The 22,793-nt window shown below is 41.5% G+C and overlaps 1 protein-coding gene across 2 annotated transcripts in view; it reads left to right on the forward strand.

The window, feature by feature from the left end:
• RRAS2 (RAS related 2) overlaps positions 1–22,793 on the forward strand; it is an 84,293-nt gene that overhangs the window by 41,630 nt on the left and 19,870 nt on the right. For both annotated transcript variants that reach the window (XM_043549795.1, XM_037899754.2), the window contains exons 2-4: positions 11,494–11,581; positions 12,477–12,579; positions 14,417–14,525. In XM_043549795.1, coding sequence (XP_043405730.1) covers positions 11,494–11,581; positions 12,477–12,579; positions 14,417–14,525 — 300 coding nt within the window. The remainder of the gene's footprint in view (positions 1–11,493; positions 11,582–12,476; positions 12,580–14,416; positions 14,526–22,793) is intronic.

Below are 22,793 nucleotides of genomic sequence, written 5' to 3' on the forward strand. Positions count from 1 at the left end.
TTTGCCTGGATATTAAAAGTATTCAGCTAATTTGAAGACTGCATCCATTGGTGGCTATTTATCTTTTTCATGGAACCTGCAAAGTTGTTGCTTGAAGCTTTATATGTATGCAGTGAGATGTGGGAGGATATTATGGTTGCTTCCAATATACTCTTGACCTGCAGTCTACAGTTGATACTTGTTTTGGTGGTTTTGCAGTCCTTGTTCACTAGAAGACAGACCATTTTCCTGTGGTATGCTAATCTTTTACAAATGTGAATATGCAGAGGCCACTCAGAAGCTTTACCAATAGCTATTGTTCTTAGCAAGTTAAATCTACATAGTCACACTCCCTGCCTACTTTCTCCTTTTTCAGTCTTGGGTAAAGAATTCCAAAATTAGGAGTGGCCCCCCTCAGGTCCATCCCCCTTTCTATAACTTCCAAATCCACTGTGGGCAGGGAAAGTGGCCCCATGGGACACTCCTCACTAGAAAAATTCCACTATTTGATGCCGGGGTCTTATGTTCCACAAGTGTGAATATTCAGAGGCAACACTATAGAGGAACTAACACGGTAAGCAACCTCTTTTCTCCCTCTGAATAGGGAACAGCCAGGTTCACAGGATCATGAGGCAGCATTGATTGTCTTATATATAGTAACTACTCGCTTAACGTTGTAGTTACATTCCTGAAAAATGTGACTTTAAGCGAAACGACGTTAAGCAAATCCAGTTTCCCCATAAGAATCAATGTAAATAGTGGGGTTAGGTTCCAGGGAAATTTTTTTCACCAGAGACAAGACTTTATACATATCTATCTTTATAATCATACGTACAGACACACACAGTATAAGTTTTAAACAAACAATTTAATACTGGTACACAGCGATGATGATTGTGTAGCTTGGTTGAGGTGGTGAAGTCAGAGGGTGGGATATTTCCCAGGGAATGCCTTACTGCTAAATGATGAACTAGCAATCAGCTGAGCCCTCAAGGGTTAACCCATTGTTGTTAATACAGCCTCACACTCTACAAAGCAGTAGTCAGGGCTATCCCTCCCCATACGCAAAGTACGCAGCTGTGCAGGGCACCAGGAAATTTGGGGCACCACATTTCCTGGTACCCTGCCCAGCTGCCTACTTTGCGTATGGGGAGGGACAGCCCTGCCTCTTCCCTATGGCCCCCGCTCTGCCCCACTCCCGTCCCCGCTCTGCCCCACTCCCGTCCCCGCTCTGCCCCACTCCCCTGAGGACTGCAGCAGGGCCGGTCCTGCACTCACTGGTGGCAGGAAGTGCAGCGACCGGGCCCCAGCAGTGCTACTGGTGAGTGCTGGGGGTTGGTTACCCCCCCGCTCGCCCACAGAGGCCTAGCTAGCTCCAACAGGTTGTTCTCCAGCAAACAGTGGACAAAGGAGGCAGCTGCCAAATGACACAAGGGAGCATTGCGCAACTTTAAACGAGCATGTTCCCTAATCGATCAGCAACATAACCAAACAGCGTTAACTGGGACAACTTTAAGTGAGGAGTTACTGTAGTGAAATCGTTCTTTCTGGTTCATGAAAACTTTGCATTACTAGTATGTGTTACTCAGTTTGGAAAAACTTTGTTTCAGAAGAACTGTTTTGTGGGAACCTTCCCGGACCTTGGCTTCCCCCTCTGTTTTATTAAAAAAAAACAAAAAACACTTCGATAGTTGCACTGTCAGCAGTCCTGGCACCCACAGCACTTTAAGAAGTCCCGAGATTTTCATGGTAGTCCTTCAAGGCTGAGAGAGTAGCCCAAATATCTGAAATTTCAGGCCAAAAGGCTGAAGGTAAGTAGGTGTGCTCCCCATCCCAAAAGAAAGCAATAGGAATAGTAGCTAGGATTCAACCTGTTTTCTGACATGATTGTTAGTCACATTGCTGTATAAGATTTTTTTTAAGAAGTACTGTTTCACAGCTTTCAAACATTTAGTTTCTAAGGTGCAGTCATTAAATTTTGGCAAACGGCAGAAAGTATAAAAATATATTCTAGAGTATGCAGAGGAAACCTACTTAATCCAACACTTTCACATTGGATTGCGTCCAAACTGGTGTTTAAAAATTCCACAGGGATTAACTACTATACTCCCAATAAAAATTACTGGACAAGAGCTAGTATATTGTGACTTATGACTACAAGGCCATGAGATCATTATGTAGATAAGGTGTCTTGCTGACTGTAATTGGGTAGTCTTAGCTTTTAATTCCATAGCTGTGAGCAGTCCTGTCACTGAAATGGGATTGGATTTCTTGTACTTAATTTTAAACAAATGGATAGGTATAGAAAGCAATTGAAAAATCTTATGCCATTTGGTTCACCTTTTGTGTAGCTTAGAGAGAGCGTACAAAATCTAAATACATGCTGTTCTTTAAAAAGCCTCTTGACAACCAGGGTGAAATCCTGGCCACCATTGAAGTCAGTTGGAGTTTGGTGTTGAGTTCAATAGGGTCAGAACTTCACCCTTGATGTATTATGCTGGAAAAAAAATTCTTACATTTTTGACTTAATTGGTGTCTGCAAAAGATAGATGGAGTCCTAAAACGTTCAAGCAGACTGTATTTTAGATAGCTTGTCTCTTTGGGTGCCTGAGTCTGCCCTTGTAGGGTGATAAATAGTTGAAAATCTTGATTGGACTTGTTTGCAACCAGTTGCTAATTACTTAAAATGGCTGGTGACCACTCAAAATAATACTGTAAAGGGGAACTTATGATCTGCTATACTATCTGTAGGTTTCCAGGATCAGGGTTCTTTCTATCATCCAGCACTTGACTTGCACCTTTCTGAAGAGAGGTGAGATTAACCATTCTCTCGGCCACTGACCTCCCTCAAGTTGAGGTGCAGCACTTCTGAGTAGTGCAGCTGGAAAGAGCCATTCTGGCCAATGCCTGTTCACATGGGGTACAGTGGTGGTGGGAGGGAAGATCTAAGGGCTTTTCCACACTGTTTTGTACCAATTAATGATGTGTGTTCAGAAACCAACATCTGTTAAATCTTTGCAGCCCCTAGTATGACTGGTTATCCCAAACTGGTTAGGTTCTTACAGTGGTATTGCTTATTTTGGTAAGTTTACCCCTTCTTGATAGTATGCTTAGAGGGGGAGGATTTTAGTGGCTGTTGCCTTTCAGGGAAGGGGAGTGGGAGTTGGCATTGTGGTGCTTCCCGGAGATACCCAGCATTGTGAGGTGCCTTGCTACCACTTGCCCTTAGTGTGAGGACTTGTCTGTACCTGCCACGGGCCAGTTCCCTGACTCCATTGGTCATGAGCAACATAAGCACTTCTTTCTAGGCCTGGGCAGGTCCTGTGCGTTTGCTCTCGTTAGCAGTGGGCGGAGTCCAACCACCCAGAATCTCTGTGGGGTATCTAGCCCCTATTCCACCGGACATTTGCAGTATTCACAGATTCGCTGCTTCCAAAGAAGCAGTATAGCACAGCTGAGCAGTTTCACCTCAGATCACTGCTCCACTTTTGACACACCGCACTTAGCTATGTTTATAGTGAAAACAAGAGAAAGTTTAACAGAGATTCAAGTGACAGCATGTAGAAGTATTGCAAACAAATGGTCAGTGATAAAATAAAATAAAATCGTAAGATACATTCTAGAACCAAGATTTATGTCACTAGATACTTTCTTGTTTACAGAGCACTGCTTACCCAAAGTCCTTCTGTCGTTTTACAGTCAGGCTTGACTGTGACCCCTCTGTTCATGACCAGTCACGCTGTCAGCTTGCCTCTTCAGTAAATGATCCCGGGTGTCTGTTTTCACCCCCAGATATATCAGAACAATTCTTTGTCTTTATTCATCAACAAAATGTCCCCTGCTGGTGGTTTTTCCTGTATATTCCTTTTTGTAGATTTCAGAATCTCTTTAATCAGTATCTGGCTCAGTATACAAATAGGCATACATTGTGTGAGACACAGACAAGCATCTGTTACCTCCTGCCTGAAACAAACCTGTCCAAGACATGTCATCACCTCGTTATCTGCCTAAAGAACATAATTTTCAGTACAGATACAACTCCTTAATATTATCTGAACATGCATTTTGCAGTGATTATGATGACTTGTGGACTACTGACTCTCGGTAGATACCTCGCGTCTCCCTTCAGTGAAGTATTATGCATATATCGGACCCACCGGATCCCTATAAAACCCAGTACACCCTCCGTGCCCTCTGCCAGTAGGCACAAGGGCACCCTGGGTCACAGGCTCTTGTGCTCTTCTCCATCAGCCTTTTTCACAAATAAAAGGCACTTCATAAAGTGTTTGTTCATTAGGGGTCATCTTGATATCATTAAACCAGAGGATGCTGTTCAAATCTTCTCCCCAAAACATCTTGTGAGAATGAGTTTGTGGCAGTTCCTAGATGCTGAAAAGGCACTCAAGGTCTCTCTAAATAAGAGGATAAAGACTTTTTTTTGTTAGAGAAAGCAAAAAGAGCAGAAGCAAGCAAACTTAGATCTGGTTGGTGACTTTTTGTTCTGTGTTGCATCCCTGAAATGAATGAGCTCACAATTCTTTAGAGTTTCCTCCAGTTTGGTTCACAGATGTATCTTGAGTAAGGAGCTGAGGGAATATTGTCCCCTTACATGGGGCCTTGGAGCTGTCTACTATTACCTTTTACTTTTTGTATCTGTAATTGCCAGATACTCAGTTCTTAGTTTCTAGGACCAGAAGGGACCACTGTGATCTAGTTTTGTGCATAACACAGGCCATAAAACTTCCCTGAAATAATTCCGGTTTCAACTAAAATTCGGTAGTCCCTGAATGCCACCTTTTTATTTGTTAAGAGAACTTACGACTTGTGAGATTCCTTATAGGTTGTGGGGCCTCAGGGTGCAGGAAAAAACCTACTGTGTAGTATCCCTGCTTCTCAGGTTCATAAATTCAGAATCTCTCATACATTTTTGTTCCTATTCCCACATGTTGGAGAGAGTTTTAAATAATGTCAACTGCATTTATGGAGGCGAAATTTGTGGTTTCTTCAGTGGCTTGTATTCCTTCATATTTCTTTACAAGCTTCAAGTGAACAATGGAGGGGTAGGTGGTGTTCGTGAGCTGTAAAATTGTTTCTGTTGCATCAATAAAAGCTTGAATAGCACACTGGTAGTCCTGAATTAATTTTAGTTGTGGAAATAGTTAAGAACAGAAGAGCTATTAGGTAATTACTAATTTTCTGTAATTATTGTAAACCATACTCTTGGCCTTTAGTTATATTTTGAACTTACCTAGAGTTCTTGATTTTAATTTCTAATAGATAGCTTCATTCTAGTTAACCATTTATGGCGGCCTCCTTTTTTTCCTGATTGAAATCTAAAATTGCCTTTTGTGAAGGTAGTGGTGGGTATGCTTTTTTAGCAGCTGGATTGCAGTATAGGCTGTCATGATTTTGTGCAAAACAGTCACAGATTCAACTGCTTTGTCTGTAACACTAAGTAATACATCAGTGTCAGTTTTTCACTTTTCTAACACTAAAATATATGAGCGTTTACTGCATAGTCCATTATAGGCATCTGTACCGAAGAATCTTAAAGAAAAATCGATTTAGAGAATCTCCTACTGAGACTTGAAACAGTGTTTCCACAAAAAACAATTTGTTCTTACCTCTAGCTTTGTCTAATATAATATTAATAAGGGCTTTCTTCTAAACTCACCTTTCTCATTCTGCTTGATTTTTACACTGAAGTTATCCAATAGCTTGTTGCCTTGGAACATATTTGTCATAAATACATCACTGTACTTAACTGTAAGATAAAGAGATGAAGGGTTGCAATGAAAGAAACTTTTAACCTGAATAATGACAGGTTTCAGAGTAGCAGCTCTCCTTACAGTGTGTATGATAAGACCCATTTTTTCATGTTCTGTGTGTATATAAATCCCCTCACTGTATTTTCCACTGAATGCATCCAATGAAGTGAGCTTAGCTCATGAAAGCTTATGCTCAAATAAATTGGTTAGTCTCTAAGGTGCCACAAGTACTCCTTTTTTCTTTTAACCTGAATAGCAAGTTTAAAAAAAAAAATGAATAAAATAAATGGGTTGCTTAAGTTACCTGGTTTTTTTCCTTTTAATTTGAAAGTCTCTCTAAGTGACTTTCCCTCAGTGGAGGGTTGTAACCTCTTTGCATTCATTTTCCTATTGCCTTGTGCAGTTTCTGCACTAAAGAGAAGTCTTAAGGCATGAAGTGAGGAAATCTTTTATCCCTTTTCAACTATCTTCTGGAGCATAGCACATTGACTATTCAACACTGAGAAGTTAATAAAGATAGTGAGGTTTTTTGTAATGATGGCAAAGAAAATCCAAGGGCATGTTTGCACTATAGTGGCTATAGTGTCACAGCTACAGGGCTGCGGCTATATTGCTATAGTGTAAATGCTTCCTACGTCAACAAAGGGTTTTTTCCATCAATGTAGGTAATCTATCCCTCAGAGAGGTGGTAACTAGGTTAACAGAAGAATTCTTCAGTCGACCTACCTGTACCTACAGTGAAGGATAGGTCAACCTAACTACATTGCATAAGGTGCAGAAATTTTCACAGCCCTGAATGATGTTTTAGATGTAGACAAGGCCTGAGACTTGGATCTCTTCCAGGTACAGTTCTGAGTTGGAGATTACCTCCCTCAAGCCCACACTACCTTCCTCCAAAACATTCAGTAAGCATGGTACTAAGAATGATTGTCTGTTTATGCACTATATTTCTTTCATCTCCAAATGCTTTTGTTACTCTTTAGCTCAACAGTGGTGGTTTCTTTAGGCTTTCCTTATCTGAGAGAAGAGTGAGGAGAATTTTTTATTTCAGGATTAATTTCTCCTAAACTGGATCTGCTTTTGTAAAAATTCATTAGTTACTGCTTTAACACTGGCTTCTTATATTCTCTACTTCAAAGATGTTGCTGCCTTGTATTATATGCCTTAGTACTTCTGCTTTATGATGGATCACATTCTTTTACTATAAACGTCAGTCTTGACATCACGCCATACTCTAAATTGCTACTGGGATTCTGTAAACTCAGATGTGATGAGAGAGAGAGATGACTTTGGTTACTTAATTAAGTAACTAATCTGAGGAGATCCATTTTGCCCAACCACCTATCCTGTTTGCTTTCAAGTTCTCAAAATAATTCAGTTCAGAAACTTGTGAACCAGGCTCGCTATATGTTGATAGTGCTGTGATGCATCTTTTCAGGGAATTAGCAGCTCCTATTTTAAATTTTACTGCTAAAAAGAGTGCCTCTTAAGTAAGGGAAAGTAAGGCCTTGCCTAGATTAGGGAAATGTACACCATTAAACTCCTGTATATTGATATAGCTATACATGTGCAAACTTCCATAATCTAGCCAAAATATAGTTTGGAGACATCCCAATTTACAGGTAAGCTAACCTAGTATTTGCATGTGCTTTTACTTCTTTGAGCTCAGTACTGAACAATATGGTATTTAAGATGCTGACTTGAATTGCAAACTCTTGTGAGCTTCTATTCAAATGTCAAGCTTCTGTTTCAGAATTTGACAGGCATCTAATGGTATAATAACTACAAACTCTGATCTTTTTTTGAGCTGTGTATGGGGAAGGGGGAGACTTGCCTCCTGAAAGAGGGAAGAAAATACTTATTAATATTTAGAGGATTTGGTATTATGTTTTCTGTCTTTAGAAACTCTGTTGGAAGCTCTTTTCGGATTTGACTCTGATTTGAATCGTTTTTTTTCTATTTAACTCTTTAGAATATTTCTTTTGCCTTGCTTTATGGATATAAATTGTAATACTTGCTTTAAATTACACTATGATATGTTGGAGGTGTTCATTTTTATATTGTATTTGACTAAATGATAAGCCAGTAATTTGATTTATTTACATAGTAAAGTTGCATCTAAAAATGTGTATTTAAAAAAATAAAAACTTTCCCTTTTTCTTTTCTCTTAAAATTTATTTCCAGTATATAGTCCAGCTAGGCTTTTCTCACTGTCATAGTCCTAAAATTGAATATCCACTTCTTTAAACTTGCCTGGCTTTTGCAAAGTACAAAGCTGAGACAGCTTTGGTACTATCTTATTTTGTGGCCTTGCATGAATTTGTGGTATGGAAACTATAGATGTGGCAGACTTGATTATATAGGTGATGTTTCTGTCGAATGCTCTAAATATCTTGACATCCATGACAGTGCTCAAAACCAGGAACATTTTAATGTATGCAAAGTAAAAATACCAAATCCTTCAATTCTTGCAGATTTCTGATATAATTATGTTGTGACTTTATTTTGAAACGACCCATGAATCTGTTACTTTGTTTGAAATGTGTTTATTTCATTTGTTCAGGAAGGATATAACATACTTTTTTGCTTAATTTGACAGCTTAGATTCGGGAGATTGCATAGTTGTTTTTTTTTTTTTTTTTTTTTTTTTTTTTGCAAGAGCTCTGGTTGTTTTTGTGTTTAGTGTTGTATTAATGACAACTAATATTCATGACTTTATGAAGTAGTTTAGCAGGTGCAGAATGTATTTAACTGTATAATGATCCATTAGTTTCAAAGGAATTCGAAGTGCATATAATCAGACACACAATCAAATAACACTAAACAAGTGGCTTGATACAAGCATATTGCACAAGATGCTTTTGCCCGGCTGCTGGTTTTAAAGGAAACTAGTACTTGTTCAGCATATGATCCAACATTTATCTCAACTGAGTCAGTTGACTTTGGGGGTAGAAACTACTCCAAATATACAAGAGAGATTGTATAGTGGTGAATACAGTTGGTGACATGCTACAATGCTGTAATTATAGGTGGAACTGAAGGTGGTGCCTACAGTTAAGGTTGCCTAATGGCCATGTTATAAGACCCAGTTTTCAATTGGCTCATAGTTATGTCAAACTTTAACAATTATGGCTGAAATTTTCCTTGCTGGGCATCTGCCTGAGACTTGACTTCTTTTTTTAAAATTTCAGTCAAAACTGAGGTTATGGGGAAATGAGTATCGGTTTGCCTGTGTTAAAAATTCTTACCACCATTTTGCTGACAAGCTCTAATAACTCCAGGATTCTGGTCAGGGGCTCAAAATTTGGCAAGGGGCTGCGTTTGTCTCAGATGTACCTTTTGCTGTCTCCTTAGAAGTACCAAAATTTGACAGTTATGGCTCTCCAAAAATTTTGTTTGCATGTGCTGACAGCCATTTTCAAAGTTTATAAACCTCTGAAAATGACCCACTCAAATGCAAAAGCTTGGGCAACCACAACTATAAGTGGAGCATATAGGAACGCTGATAAATACTTCTGCTAAGTATTGTATTATAAAACGGAGTTAGTGGTAGCTGGTTAATATGTTAACGGTCTTTTTTATGGGTGTATGTAAATCTTGCTTAGGTCACTCATTGTTACCGCTGGAGCGAAGTCCAAAATGGACATACCATTACACAACTTGATGTAGTTGTAGCTTCTGAGGGACATAGCCAAGTACAGGGTAACAATCTGATCTGAAGTCTTTTGGCAGATCAACAAGGAAACTAGCACAGTAAACTCTTCATGCATTTTGAATCTGGCAGTCTGTTTCCATATCTCTTTGTATGCATGTGCACCCGCCCCTCTCTAGTTAACCTCCTTAAATAAATATCCTTTTTGTACACTGTTCATAACTCATAAGATATTGAATATTTGGATATGCCAATCTGATTTTTCTGTATGCCCATGAGGCACTAGTAGTGACATGGCTTGATACTTTGTCCCCGTGGGTGGGGAAGAGGGGGAAATTGCTAATATTCAGTACAGAGGGATGAGAGGAGATGGAGCTAGAAACTTGTGAGTGGTTGTGGTAGATGTGTATTGTAATGTTTTGGAAATGTATGTACATTGCTCAACCGACAACTTAAACATAATTTGTAATTCCAAGTTTACTGAATTGTTTCCCCTGCCCTGAAGAGATTGCATTATTTTACGTTGTGAAATCTAGACACAGCCCAATAGTTTGGAATGGAAGGGTAATGAGATTTGTTGAAGGAGGAAGAAAGAAGGGATGATTTATTGTTGGATGAATGGAAAATTTTATTCCAAACCCCAAGTGCTTAAGTTCCATTGACTTTTGATAGACATGGTTTCCTAAGTGATGTAAGTGCTTTTGACTATTTCTCCATAAGGAGGAGAGAACAAAGGTGCTTATTGGAGATGGCTTGAATTGTATAGAGCAGCATGACAAAAGGAACAAAGTGAAAATGGGAGAGATACTAAAGTAGTAATGTGAAAGGATTGGGAAGAAATGAGAAGATGATGGGGAGGCAAAACTACGTGAGACCTTAAAGCAGAGCAGAATGAATTTGATAACTTCCTTAAATTTAAGGGATTAAAAAAGGGATATATGCATGTGGAAGGGATTTCAATAGTTTTATTGTACTTGTTAGGAGGCGATTCCACTTGGAATTACTTTATTTCCCCTGTTCGGAATGTGGAGGTGACAGAACTGTGGTGGATACATTTCAATGGATAGTTGATATCTACAGTAAAAAGTGATTAAATTACAATGCATACACTGATCTCTGGGCAGTTAAAACCATTTTCTTGTATGTTTCTAATTTCCTTACTTTTACGATAAAGCATCAGACAAATTGTAGCAGTGGTCGCAAATTAAATATATCTGACTTTCTCTAGGGTCCATGATAAGATTGCTTTTATACATTAGAACAGCGGGAAGTACTGTAAACTGAGGAAGTGGCTGTGATTGCATAGCAACACTGTGTCTGCCTTGAATTAGAGCTTCAGAAGAATGGAAAGAATGGCTTTACTGTTACTACTGCAAAGGAAAATTATATTCTTTAGGGATTTATGTGAATGTGGGATGACAATTGGACTAGAGTATACAACACTCAAAACAAGAAATTCTGGTTTCTTACTGCAATGTAAATGTTATAATTGGCTGGTAAGATGCCAAGTCAAAACAATTTTAATGGCTTTCTTTCAGTAGTTGTCCTTCCATGGTACAATCCTTTGTTTTTGCGGATTCTGTGATCTTTGTTAGCGACTGATACTTGTAATTCTAGTGCTTAAGATGTCTTCTCTTCTCATCTCCTCCTTTTCGTATTCCCTATAACCACATGGGATGTCTGGGCTTACTTCTGTCAGCAACACCCACAGCACTTACTTCAAACCCTTCCCCCTAAGCAGGTGTCCGAGCCTAGGTTCAAGCCTGAGTGGGAACATTTACACTGCTTTGGTTTAGCCCCATAGAGCTTGGGTCAATTGACACAGGCTTGCACTGCCGGGTTGTTTTTTTTTTTTTGGCAATATAGATGTACATACCCATAATGAAATTAGGCAAGAAATGTGTTTCAGATTTTTGGTGTGTGCAGATTCTGTGATGTGGAGAGTCTGATTTGGATGACAGACTTCTTAGTTTTTTTTCATTTGTTGAGTGCAGAGAACAGTTTGATAGACTGCAAAATATTTAACTTATTGCATTAAACAGTGTATTGTATGTGTATGTCTTGTGCACATGCATAAATTCTGTTTTTCTGCAGTCCTACTTTGTCACGGATTATGATCCGACAATTGAGGACTCCTACACCAAACAGTGTGTGATAGATGAGAAAGCAGCACGGTTGGACAGTAAGTTGCTTTTGTTTTTAAAAAGCATAATTTAAATATTGATGATGGTCTGTAACTGTTATTTATTTGAACTTGAATTTTAAGAGGGTGGTACTGGATCAAATTGTATTGTGCTAAGTATTTTGATTGATGATGCTTTCATGATTACCTGATTAAAAACTTGTACTCTAGTCCTAATTGCATATTCATTGACTATCAAAGAGCTAATCAAACTTAAAGCTTTCTTTAAATTGACACTAAGCCTAAATGCTTAATGTTAATGTGTCTGCAACTAAATAAATAGCTTCTCCGTTTTTGAGCACCTGCAGCTTCTATTCTCTAAAGATATCCTCTGCATTAGGAGCCTTATTCTTGGGCCTTACTTTCTTAGTACAAGACTACCAGAACTTCCTTAACTCTTATGAGCAGTGGTTCTGGGATACAATGTACTGGCTGCCATGTTTGCCACCCATGCAGAGTATAAATGCTGCCCTCCAAATATTCGAGTGAGATCCCTCTTGTTAACATTGATTTAAGACTCCCATCTAGGTATGCTCAACAGCTATTTTTGCCTGGCGAACTGGTCAAAGGGAGACGAGTGTTTTTGTTTCTTCAGGTCTGGTTCATGCCAGACTTAATGCTTATGACTGGGCCACTGCCCTTGAAGAGTCAAAAAACCTTGAGTTAGGAATCCCACCAGCATCTTGCTAAGTTCCAGGAGTAAGATTCTTGCAATATATCTTCACTGGAAGAAAAACTACAGAAGTCATTTTCCATATGCCGGGGAAGGTCATAGTTTTATAAAATAACATGCCTTTTAAAAATGAAGCTGCTGTGCTCCAACTGTTTCAGGAGGAAAAGTTTCACAAACCAGGAGCATAAAGTATAGTAATTAGTTTTTCCTACTTCTGTTCAGTTCTGGATACAGCAGGACAAGAAGAATTTGGAGCTATGCGAGAACAGTATATGAGGACTGGGGAGGGCTTTCTTCTGGTCTTCTCAGTCACTGATAGAGGAAGGTAAGCCTGAAATCAACTATGAAAGCATGTGCCAGTACTCCATCTGGTAAATTTCTGTTTGCTGTGTCAGTTTCTACTAGAATAACCACCTGTGGTACTTGTTGCAAGCACAAACTTTTGCCATTGCTTCTTGGGTTTAAGTGGCTAATTAATATTCTCTCAAATTGTAGTAAAGAGGGAGTGGGGGTAATATGGCTAGACAAAATTAAACTGTTAATTGTCTACATCAGTGGTTCTCAACCTTTCCAGACTACTGTATCCCTTTCAGGAGGCTGATTTGTCTTGTGTACCCCAAATTTCACCTAACTTAAAAATTACTTGCTTACGAAAACAGACATAAAAATACAAAAGTGTCACAGCTGATGCTGTTACTGAAAAATTGCTTGCTTTCTCATTTTTACCATATGATTTTAAAATAAATCACAACCCCTAGGTTGAGAAACATTGACATAGAGAGTATAAACAAGTCGCTGTATGAAATTTAAGTTTTTGTACTGACTTTTAGTGCTTTTCATGTAGCCTCTAGTAAAGTTAGGCAAATATGTAGATGAGTTGGTGTGCCCCCTGGAAGACCTCTGTACCCTCAGAGGTACACGTACCCTTGGTTAAGAGCCACTGGTCTACACTGTATTTCCGTTTCATTAAAGCACCTACCCTATGCTATAAGTGACTTTAAACTACAAATAGGAAAACAAGAGCGGGCGTTGGGGGGAAGGGAACCAAATGCTGCATCAAGACCAGAATACCTCCCCCAAATATTAACTGGAATTTTTAAAGCTGGCTTAGCATGTCATGCCAGGCTTATTGAGCAGTTCTTGGTAAGGGCATGTGACATCTATGCTTGGTGTCCTTCATTGATTGCACTGGTAGCTTTTTGTTTTGGTCTGCCCTTTCTCCTTTCCTTTTCCCTGAAGCAGCTCTCTTCTCTTTGCTTCACTCCTCAGCCCCTCTGGGCACACTTCACCCTGCCAGCTCAGTGTTGCTGTGCCTGGTGTTACTATGCTTGCTGCTCTTTTGTAGCAGACAGCAAACCCGACAATTAATTTACTTGGATAGCACTTCCACTTTTCTTCTATTTCTGGGCAATAGGATTATCCCCAATTTGGTGGGTTTTTATAATTAAATGCAAAGGTTTAAAATGTTAGAAATAGCTGTAGAGGCTTTGTTGGGAAGACCAGTTGGCTTTCTTGGATGCTATCTGAAATTTTGGCCTCAATAATCATGTATGGAATGGATACAGTGTATTTTTGGCTAGCAATTTCAAACCTGGGTGCCTAGAATTAAGAGCCTAAATCATATTTGAAATTTGTTTTAAAAAAAATTGTCTTATATGCTTTGAGTGCGAGAATAAAATCTGTATCCTTCCTAGCTATCTGGAAACTAGCAAAAGGTTCTTGCTGCCTAAACACAACCTTCTTCTGTCTTAAGTGGGAGTGCCTTTTCCAATTTATGTATACACATAGCTGATATTAATATTGAGTTGCTGTTCAGTGAAGAAAATAGACACCTGTAAAGTTGCATCAACCCTACCCTTAGGCTAAGCAGGGCGTGCTCCATTACAACTCTCTCAAAGATCAGAATAGGTCCTATAGATTACACAGTCCTGACTTGTGTTACGAATCCTTGTAATTGGATGAACTAGCTCAGTGGTTCCCTAATCATAGAGCCATGGTGACCCAGGATGAAACAGTATTTTATTTTAGGACACTTGCAACCCTGTCTTTATCTAGCCATAAACATGGAGGGTGGTTGTAATCCCACTCCAATTTTTCATGACACCATAGATGAAGAATCCATGAACTAGTACATGCAAATCTTCCTTACTTTTCTTTTTCAGTTTTGAAGAAATCTACAAGTTTCAAAGGCAGATACTTAGAGTGAAAGACCGTGATGAATTTCCTATGATTCTAGTTGGTAACAAAGCAGATCTGGATCATCAAAGACAGGTAAAATCTTGGCATTATTGTTTATCAAGAATCCTAATTCTTTGTTTATGGTTTTTGTAGAAATTGTTGTCCAGAAGATTAACTTCAAATTAATAATTGGAGCAAATGACTTTTTCACCAAATATTTGTAATTAATCATAATGGAAGAGAAATACAGGAAATTCGACAACAGCTATAGTTGAGGTTTTTAACTTTTCTCTTTAGGGAGAACTGTTTCTGGATCAAAATAAATTTTTTTTTGATACAGCATCTTCTCTTATTGACTGTTGGAAGTGAGGCTGAGGCTAAATTTATTGAGAGATCTTAGGCATACGTATGTCTAATTCTCCTGCTCTTAAAACTTTCCGTAATATATTATTCATCAAATTGGCTTGTGCCAAGCAGAAAATTCTATCACGAAAAGGTGTGGTGGTTACTCTAAACGTTTTACTCAGAGTGCATTCCTTATTGTAAAAGCAACAGTCATTTTGTGTATAACTGAATTATATACCTATGAAGCAGATTATTTAGCCAATGGTAAGTTTTAAAGTCTTACCATACGCAACAGAATTAGTGTAGCCCATATTAAATGGATTGAAAACGGTCTAACTGCTAAATTGTGAAAAAGTAATTGGGAGCAGTTATCAGATGTTTTCTAGTGGGGTCATGGAGGTATCTATTCTTGGCCCAGTGCTATTCAATATCTTACTATTGCTGTGGAAGAATATATAAAATCATTGCTGGTAAAATTTGCAGATGACTCTAAAAATTAATGGAAGGGTAAATAACAGGGACAGGTTAACTGGATGCAGACCAAACTGGATCACTTGCTAAGAGGTTTATGCATTGGGACAGCATGTGTTTTAATACAGCCAAATGCAAGGTCATACATTTAGGACCTTAGAATGAACATAATACAATATGGGGGACAATATCTTGGAATGTAGTGACACTGAAAAGGACTTAAGGTAATGGTAGATAATCAGTTGAACATGAACTCCCTATGCAATTCTTTAGGTGAGAGAGTGAATGCAATCCTTGGATATATAAGCAGAGAAATATCAAGTAGGAGTCAGGGGAGGAGGTGGTATTTTTGTGTATATGTTGGCGAGACCATTACTAGAATACTATGTCCAGTTCTGGTGTTGATGATTTTAAAAAAGATGTAGAAAAACTGGAAAGGGCTCAAGAATGTCTTTGGGTTTGGAAAACATGCCTTAAAATGAGAGACTAAAGAAGCTCAATCTACTTAGTTTATCAAAGAGAAGTTTAGGAGGTGACTTGATCAGTGTCTATAAGCACCTATGTGGGGAAGGGATTTCTGATAGACCGCTCTTCAATCTAGCAGAAAAATGTAGCAGAAGTTTTCCACGGTTTGAACTGAAGCAAGACAAATTCAGGCTAGAAATGAGATGCAACTTATAGCAAAAAATTAAAGCTAGATCATAGTCCCTTCTGGCTGCAAAAATCTAGGAAACTATAAACTTTTCTATCACTTTGAGGGCTTTAGAGGTTTGAAAGCACTTCCATAAACCTTCAAAATGTCGCTTCTAACTTTGTTTTGGTGGCAGAGAATTCCTAATCTCTCATGTCTATAAGCACTTTATGCTATTTTATATTTGGCGCTCTAGTTACAGCCGAACACTTTGTGGTTCACCTAAAATGGGTAGCAATGTTGATATTTAAGAGTAACACCATTGGTATCTGAGGTAGTATCTATTCAGGTGAAAGGGCACTTCATGCATCACAGACATACTATTTCATGTTCTCTGCACTCAGGCAGACATCAGCGCCTCAGCTGTTCTGTTTACATTTCCAAAGTAGTCTTTGCCATCATAACAACTTTCTGGTTCACATAAAATAGTTTGATTATGTTAATTGATTGTAGATAGTAGTGTGGACCCTTGCCACTTCCAGCATTGTGTATTTGATAATATCCTTATTCATTTTAGCCTCAGTATCTTTGGCTTTTGGCTTACACAATCAGGCTTTCCTGTTCTACTCAGCTTTGCTTTGCTACTATCAATACTTCAAGGTCTTAAAATAAAAAACTCATTAGCTTTGATTGTGCTTATTTTTCCTGCATCTTCATACGGTGGGTACTATTGAAATGCTGTGCAGAGACAGAGTTTTGAGAATCTAATTAATGACAGTTCTGTAAGATAACACAAAATTAAACTTTTTATCTGCTGTTCCGTAATCCGTTGGTGAAATCAAGACCACAGTGTGTGTGTGTGTTTTAATGGATGGAGGGGGTATGAGGGTACGTTACCAAGCCCTGTAACATATTGACTTTATGGGCAGTGCAATGGAGTTAAACACTGTGGGCACTTGCCGCAGGTCTATAGTGTGGTGTGATTTACAAATATTATGTCCACATCGGCTGCATGTTGAAGGAAAAAAATACTATGAGTTACAAAGGGATATACAAACATTAAACCACAAAATGCCCCTGTGAGGTAAGTAATGAGATTTCAGCAGTATTACTGGATCCTTCTATAGTTTTGGGGGTTCCAAGGCAGCCTTATATATGCTTAATTATATTCCTGGCCCTCTTGTCATTATTTCTAGGCATTTGGATTTAAGAGGATGTTTTGCAGCCTATACTAAACACCAAGTCCTCAGACTGCTACTACAGCCAGTCACAGCATGGTAAAAAGGACCTTCAGTTTGGTGCACAAGACTTGGTGAACACTGTATCCTCAGCCGCTTTCTTTTTATAAAGGCATGCTGTATAGTAGTTTCTCATAAAGCATTGTTGCAGTGTAACTTAAATAACATTGATTCCCTTTAAAAAGGAGGAGAGTTGAACAAGGCACTTGATGTTTCAGCAGCTTTTTCCAGTAACATGATAAGGGCAGCCTTATCAGCTAATCACAAACTAAATGGGGTCAGGCCTTCATTGGCCCCTGGCTGGAAGGCTTTCAAGGAAGATCTGAGGTGCTGCAGGGAAGTGGTTTGTGGTTTAGTAGGTGATAGTTTTCCTCTGAGTCAGTACTTAACTAATGCACTAGCACAGCACTGTGTTGCCAGAAGTGTTATCTTTGGAGTGAGACTTAAAACCGAGGTCCTTGTGATTCAATTTAGGTAACACAATTCTGCCTGCCTAAATTCCCACTCCAGTTTAACAATGGTATTGGTTACTTTCTCTTGTAAACTTTTTTGTGTACTACTCTCGTTTGTTAAACAGTATGCATCCGATGAAATGAGCTGTAGCTCATGAAAGCTTATGCTCAAATTTGTTAGTCTCTAAGGTCACAAGTACTCCTTTTCTTATTCCACCAAAAGGTAGCTGTAGTTTATTAGGGGACAAAGTGATTGCAGTTATGGAAGAACATGCACTTATGTGCGAGTTTTGACTTCTGTGGATTAAGTAGCTTGCAATACAATCCTTTTAGATTTGTTTTTAGCTGACTTTGCAAAATGGACCTCCAGTCAATAGCAGAACTCCATTCTTTTCATATAAATTTTTTAAAAGCTTATGTAGCATTAGATATATTGGGAATTCTGTATGAACTCTAGTCCTGATACTTCCTTGTAAGGAAGGGAAGATTATTCCAGTTTTGTTTTGTATTTTTAAGATGAAGAAACTTAAGCAGATCACATGACTTGTCCAAGAGCACACAGTCAATGGAGGACTAAAATTTGGGTTGTGTACAAAGCTGAGAAGCAGATACCCCCATCAGGCCATACAATAATGTTTGAATACTGTAGGACCAAACTAGGTTTGAGTGCTTATCTCAGCACAGCATAACAAGCATTTGTCATCTTCTGTTTGGGTATTGAGCTCTGAAAGAGAACATATGCCAGATAGAATAATTTATTATTGTAAGATTTTTCCTATAATGGGCTAATCCAGAGCTAATGATGTACATACAGTCCCCAGGGATCGTGACATCTGAAAGATTGGCTAAAGCTCCAGGGCAAGGTCTGCAGATGACGGCTCTGCTCCTCAGGCATGCTGGAGCTGGCCACAGCAAGGGGAAAACTCTTTTGCGCTGGAGATTGAGCTTTCTTGTTGCTGGTCTAAGACCGTGAATGAATTCCCACAGAAGTTCAGTGCCCCAGACCTCCTCATCTGCTGCTCCAAATAAGATGAACTACTCTGGCCTTGCTTTTGTTAAATACTTACTACAGTGTATGTAGAACTTACTAAACTATTTGAACTAAACTACCAAAAAGAGCCATCCCCAAAGTAAGTTGTGTTGGGGACCAGAGAAAAAAATCTACACGTGGCAGACTAGACAATCCGAATGGCTCCTGCTGCCCCTATGAAAATACTGGCACTTAATGCACAACTTAAAGATGATCAAATATTCTTCTTTGAGTGATTGCTCATGTATATTCCACAATAGGTGTGCGTGCTCGCCATGTGCACCAGTGCTGGAAGTTTTCCCCCAGCAGTACCCGTAGGGGGGAGTGCCCCCCCGTGGCACGGTATAAGGAGGGCTGCGCTCCCCCCACCCTCAGTTCCTTCTTGCTGCCAGTGAAGGTGCGTTGGAACTGCTCGGCTCCAGCTTTGCTGCAGCTCATCTCCAGAACTCTTCGTTTGTTCAGTAGTACCTGTAGTTAATTAGCTAATTCAGTTAGTTTAGTTAGTCATTGAGCCCAGGCCGGGGCATGCCCCGCGCCCCAGGCTTTACGTGGAGCAGCTCTTGTAGGCACTCTGTGCCAAGGAGCAACCCGCATGCGGATTGTCTGCACTGCTTGGGAGAAACCTATATCAGCAAAAAGTGCAAGATCTGCAAGTCTTTCAAGCCCTGAACTAAAAAAGAAAGGGACATTAGGCTCCCGGCCATCCTGATGGAGTCAATGCTGGCCCCGACCCTGGCATGCCGCTCCAAATTGGTACCCGGCACCGCGGTGTTCGTACGTGGAGCCCCTCCGGTAACATCATGCAGTCGGCACCACTCGCCGTCCACGGGGCATGCCAAGAGGACCGGAAAGACTCCCTCTTCGCAGTGGCACCGAGGGAAGTCTGGGACAGAGGCTATGCCCATGTCGGGTAGTCCTCGATCCCCATCGGGCCCTAGGCCTCCGACTTAAGTTGAGTGGAGTAGCCCGGCCCCTTCGGAGCAGGCCTCTCCGGAGGTCTGGATGCCATCTACGCCCGAAGCCCTCCAGGCAGCCAGGGGTGTCGTCTCCATGCCGGTGCCTAGAGCTCTGCTGATGTCCGCTCCATCCTCGAGAGGTCAGTCACCACTGGCCCGGTACCGGTCCCAGTCGAGGGAACGTTTCCGACCTGCTTACTGCCCAGCGACCATTCAGGGCTCAGTCCAGGTGGATCACCCTCGACACTGGCCGGACTGTCTGGATGGGTGCTGTCCGACTGGGACTTCTGGCACTGCTCGTCTTTGGCTCCATATCTAGTTGGCAGCCAGTATCAAGCAGAGTGCCCCAAGGATTGGTCCCCAAGGGTTGGGCCGGTTTTGTTCAATATCTTCATTAATGATCTGGAGGATGGTGTGGATTGCACCCTCAGCAAGTTTGCAGATGACACTAAACTGGGAGGAGTGGTAGATACGCTGGAGGGTAGGGATAGGATACAGAGGGACCTAGACAAATTGGAGGATTGGGCCAAAAGAAATCTGAGGTTCAACAAGGACAAGTGCAGAGTCCTGCACTTAGGATGGAAGAATCCCATGCACCGCTACAGACTAGGGACCGAATGGCTAGGCAGCAGTTCTGCAGAAAAGGACGTAGGGGTTACAGTGGACGAGCCAGTCGGAGAACCCTTCAATCTCTCTGGTCACGCAATCAGAGACATGAAGGTCGCTATCTTACAACAAAAAAACTTCAAATCGAGAGTCCAGCGAGAAACTGCTGAATTGGAATTCATTTGCAAATTGGATACTATTAATTTAGGCTTAAATAGAGACTGGGAGTGGCTAAGTCATTATGCAAGGTAGCCTATTTCCCCTTGTTTCCCCCCCCCCCCCCCCCCCCCCGATATTCTGGCTAAACTTGGATTTATGCTGGAAGTGGCCCGCCTTGATTGTCATGCACATTGTGGGGAGAGTGGTCAGTTTGGATGAGCTATTGCCAGCAGGAGAGTGAGTTAGTGTGTGTGTGTGTGTGGGGGGGGGGCGGTGAGAGAACCTGGATTTGTGCTGGAAATGGCCCACCTTGATTTTCATGCACGTTGTAAGGAGAGTGGTCACTTTGGGTAGGCTATTACCAGCAGGAGAGTGAGTTTGTGTGTGTGGTTTTTGGAGGGGGGTGAGAGAACCTGGATTCCTGCAGGAAATGGCCCACCTTGATTATCATACACATTGTGAAGAGAGTGGTCACTTTGGATGGGCTATTACCAGCAAGAGAGTGAGTTTGTCTGTGGGGGGGCGGAGGGTGAGAGAACCTGGATTTGTGCTGGAAATGGCCCATCTTGATGATCACTTTAGATAAGCTGTTACCAGCAGGAGAGTGGGATGGGAGGAGGTATTGTTTCATGGTGTCTGTGTATATAATAATGTCTTCTGCAATTTCCACAGTATGCATCCGATGAAATGAGCTGTAGCTCACGAAAGCTCATGCTCAAATAAATTGGTTAGTCTCTAAGGTGCCACAAGTACTCCTTTTCTTTTAGTGGACGAGAAGCGGTATATGAGTCAACAGTGTGCCGTTGTTGCCAAGAAGGCCAGTGGCATTTTGGGATGTATAAGTAGGGGCATTGCTAGCAGATCGAGGGACGTGATCGTTCCCCTCTATTCGACATTGGTGAGGCCTCATCTGGAGTACTGTGTCCAGTTTTGGGCCCCACACTGCAAGAAGGATGTGGAAAAATTGGAGAGAGTCCAGCGGAGGGCAACAAAAATGATTAGGGGACTGGAACACATGACTTGTGAGGAGAGGCTGAGGGAACTGGGATTGTTTAGTCTGCGGAAGAGAAGAATGAGGCGGGATTTGATAGCTGCTTTCAACTACCTGAAAGGTGGTTCCAAAGAGGATGGATCTAGACTATTCTCAGTGGTAGCGGATGACAGGACAAGGAGTAATGGTCTCAAGTTGCAGTGGGGGAGATCTAGGTTGGATATTAGGAAAAACTTTTTCACTAGGAGGGTGGTGAAACACTGGAATGCGTTACCTAGGGAGGTGGTGGAATCTCCTTCCTTAGAAGTTTTTAAGGTCAGGCTTGACAAAGGCCTGGCTGGGATGATTTAATTGTGGATCGGTCCTGCGTTGAGCAGGGGGTTGGACTAGATGACTTCCTGAGGTCCCTTCCAACCCTAATATTCTATGATTCTAGGACCATGGCAGACGTCGCCAATGGTCCGCATCTCACAGGAGATACTGCAGTTGGTTGCAGCACGATCGTCAACGCTTTTCCTGCTCAGACTCCTGTTCCAGGTCTCTGCCAAGGTATCATAGCCCCAGGCATCGATTGCCGGCGTCTCACTGACATGGGGTCCACCCGTTGGCCATTCACGGATCAGCTACTACTGTCAGTGCCACTCCTCCACATCGAGATCGTGGTCCTGTGGCCGACGTAGGTCCCAGCACTGCTGATGCTCCCGGTCCAGAGGCAACAGCGGATCATATTCCAGCCCGGCCTCCCCTCACAGCTGCCCATCTACAGGCCAAGCTAACCAGCCTGAATAGCCAGCTCCGCCGGTGCCATAGCAAGCGCAGTGGCACCAAGTGTCATGGCTGGCCCAATGGTACCAGTGGGCACCGTGGCCTCTGGCACAGCCCCCGGTGGGAGGCTTACTCGGTGGCTGGAGCCTCGGAAGCACTGTCGGTGTCCATCTTTAGATGGCCAGAAAAAAGATCGGTGGGACCTGTGTCCTCTGTACCGTGCCCGGAGTCCGACCAGGTGGTGGATCCTCCGGTGCCAGATGACACGCAAAGCACCGCACCAGCTTCGCCCCATCTGGAGGAGCTGATTTACGGGGGGGACCCCCCCCGTCCCAGAGGAAGACTACCGGGCTCCCCAAGACCTCCTAAAAAGGGTGGCAGTGAGCCTCCACCTCCAGGCTGAGGAGATGGAAGGGCCCTCAGACTCCGTTTACTATGCTGTCCCCTTCAGCACAGGGCAGGGTGGCCTTGCTGCTCCATGAAGGGGTGGCAAGAATTTCAAATGCCCTGTGGCAAACACCAGCCTTGTGGGCTCCCATCTCTATAAAAAGGCAGAGCGCAAGTACTTTGTACCCATGAAGGGACACGAGTCTCTGTATACCCACCCGGTGCCCAACTCGGTGGTGGTCAAGTCGGTCAACCACAGGGAGCAGCAGGGGCAACCAGCTTCGACCCCCAAGAACAAAGACGCTCAGAGGCTGGATACTTTCGGGAGGA

Source organism: Chelonia mydas, chromosome 6 (genome assembly GCF_015237465.2).
Source record: "Chelonia mydas isolate rCheMyd1 chromosome 6, rCheMyd1.pri.v2, whole genome shotgun sequence".
NCBI lineage: Eukaryota > Metazoa > Chordata > Testudines > Cheloniidae > Chelonia > Chelonia mydas.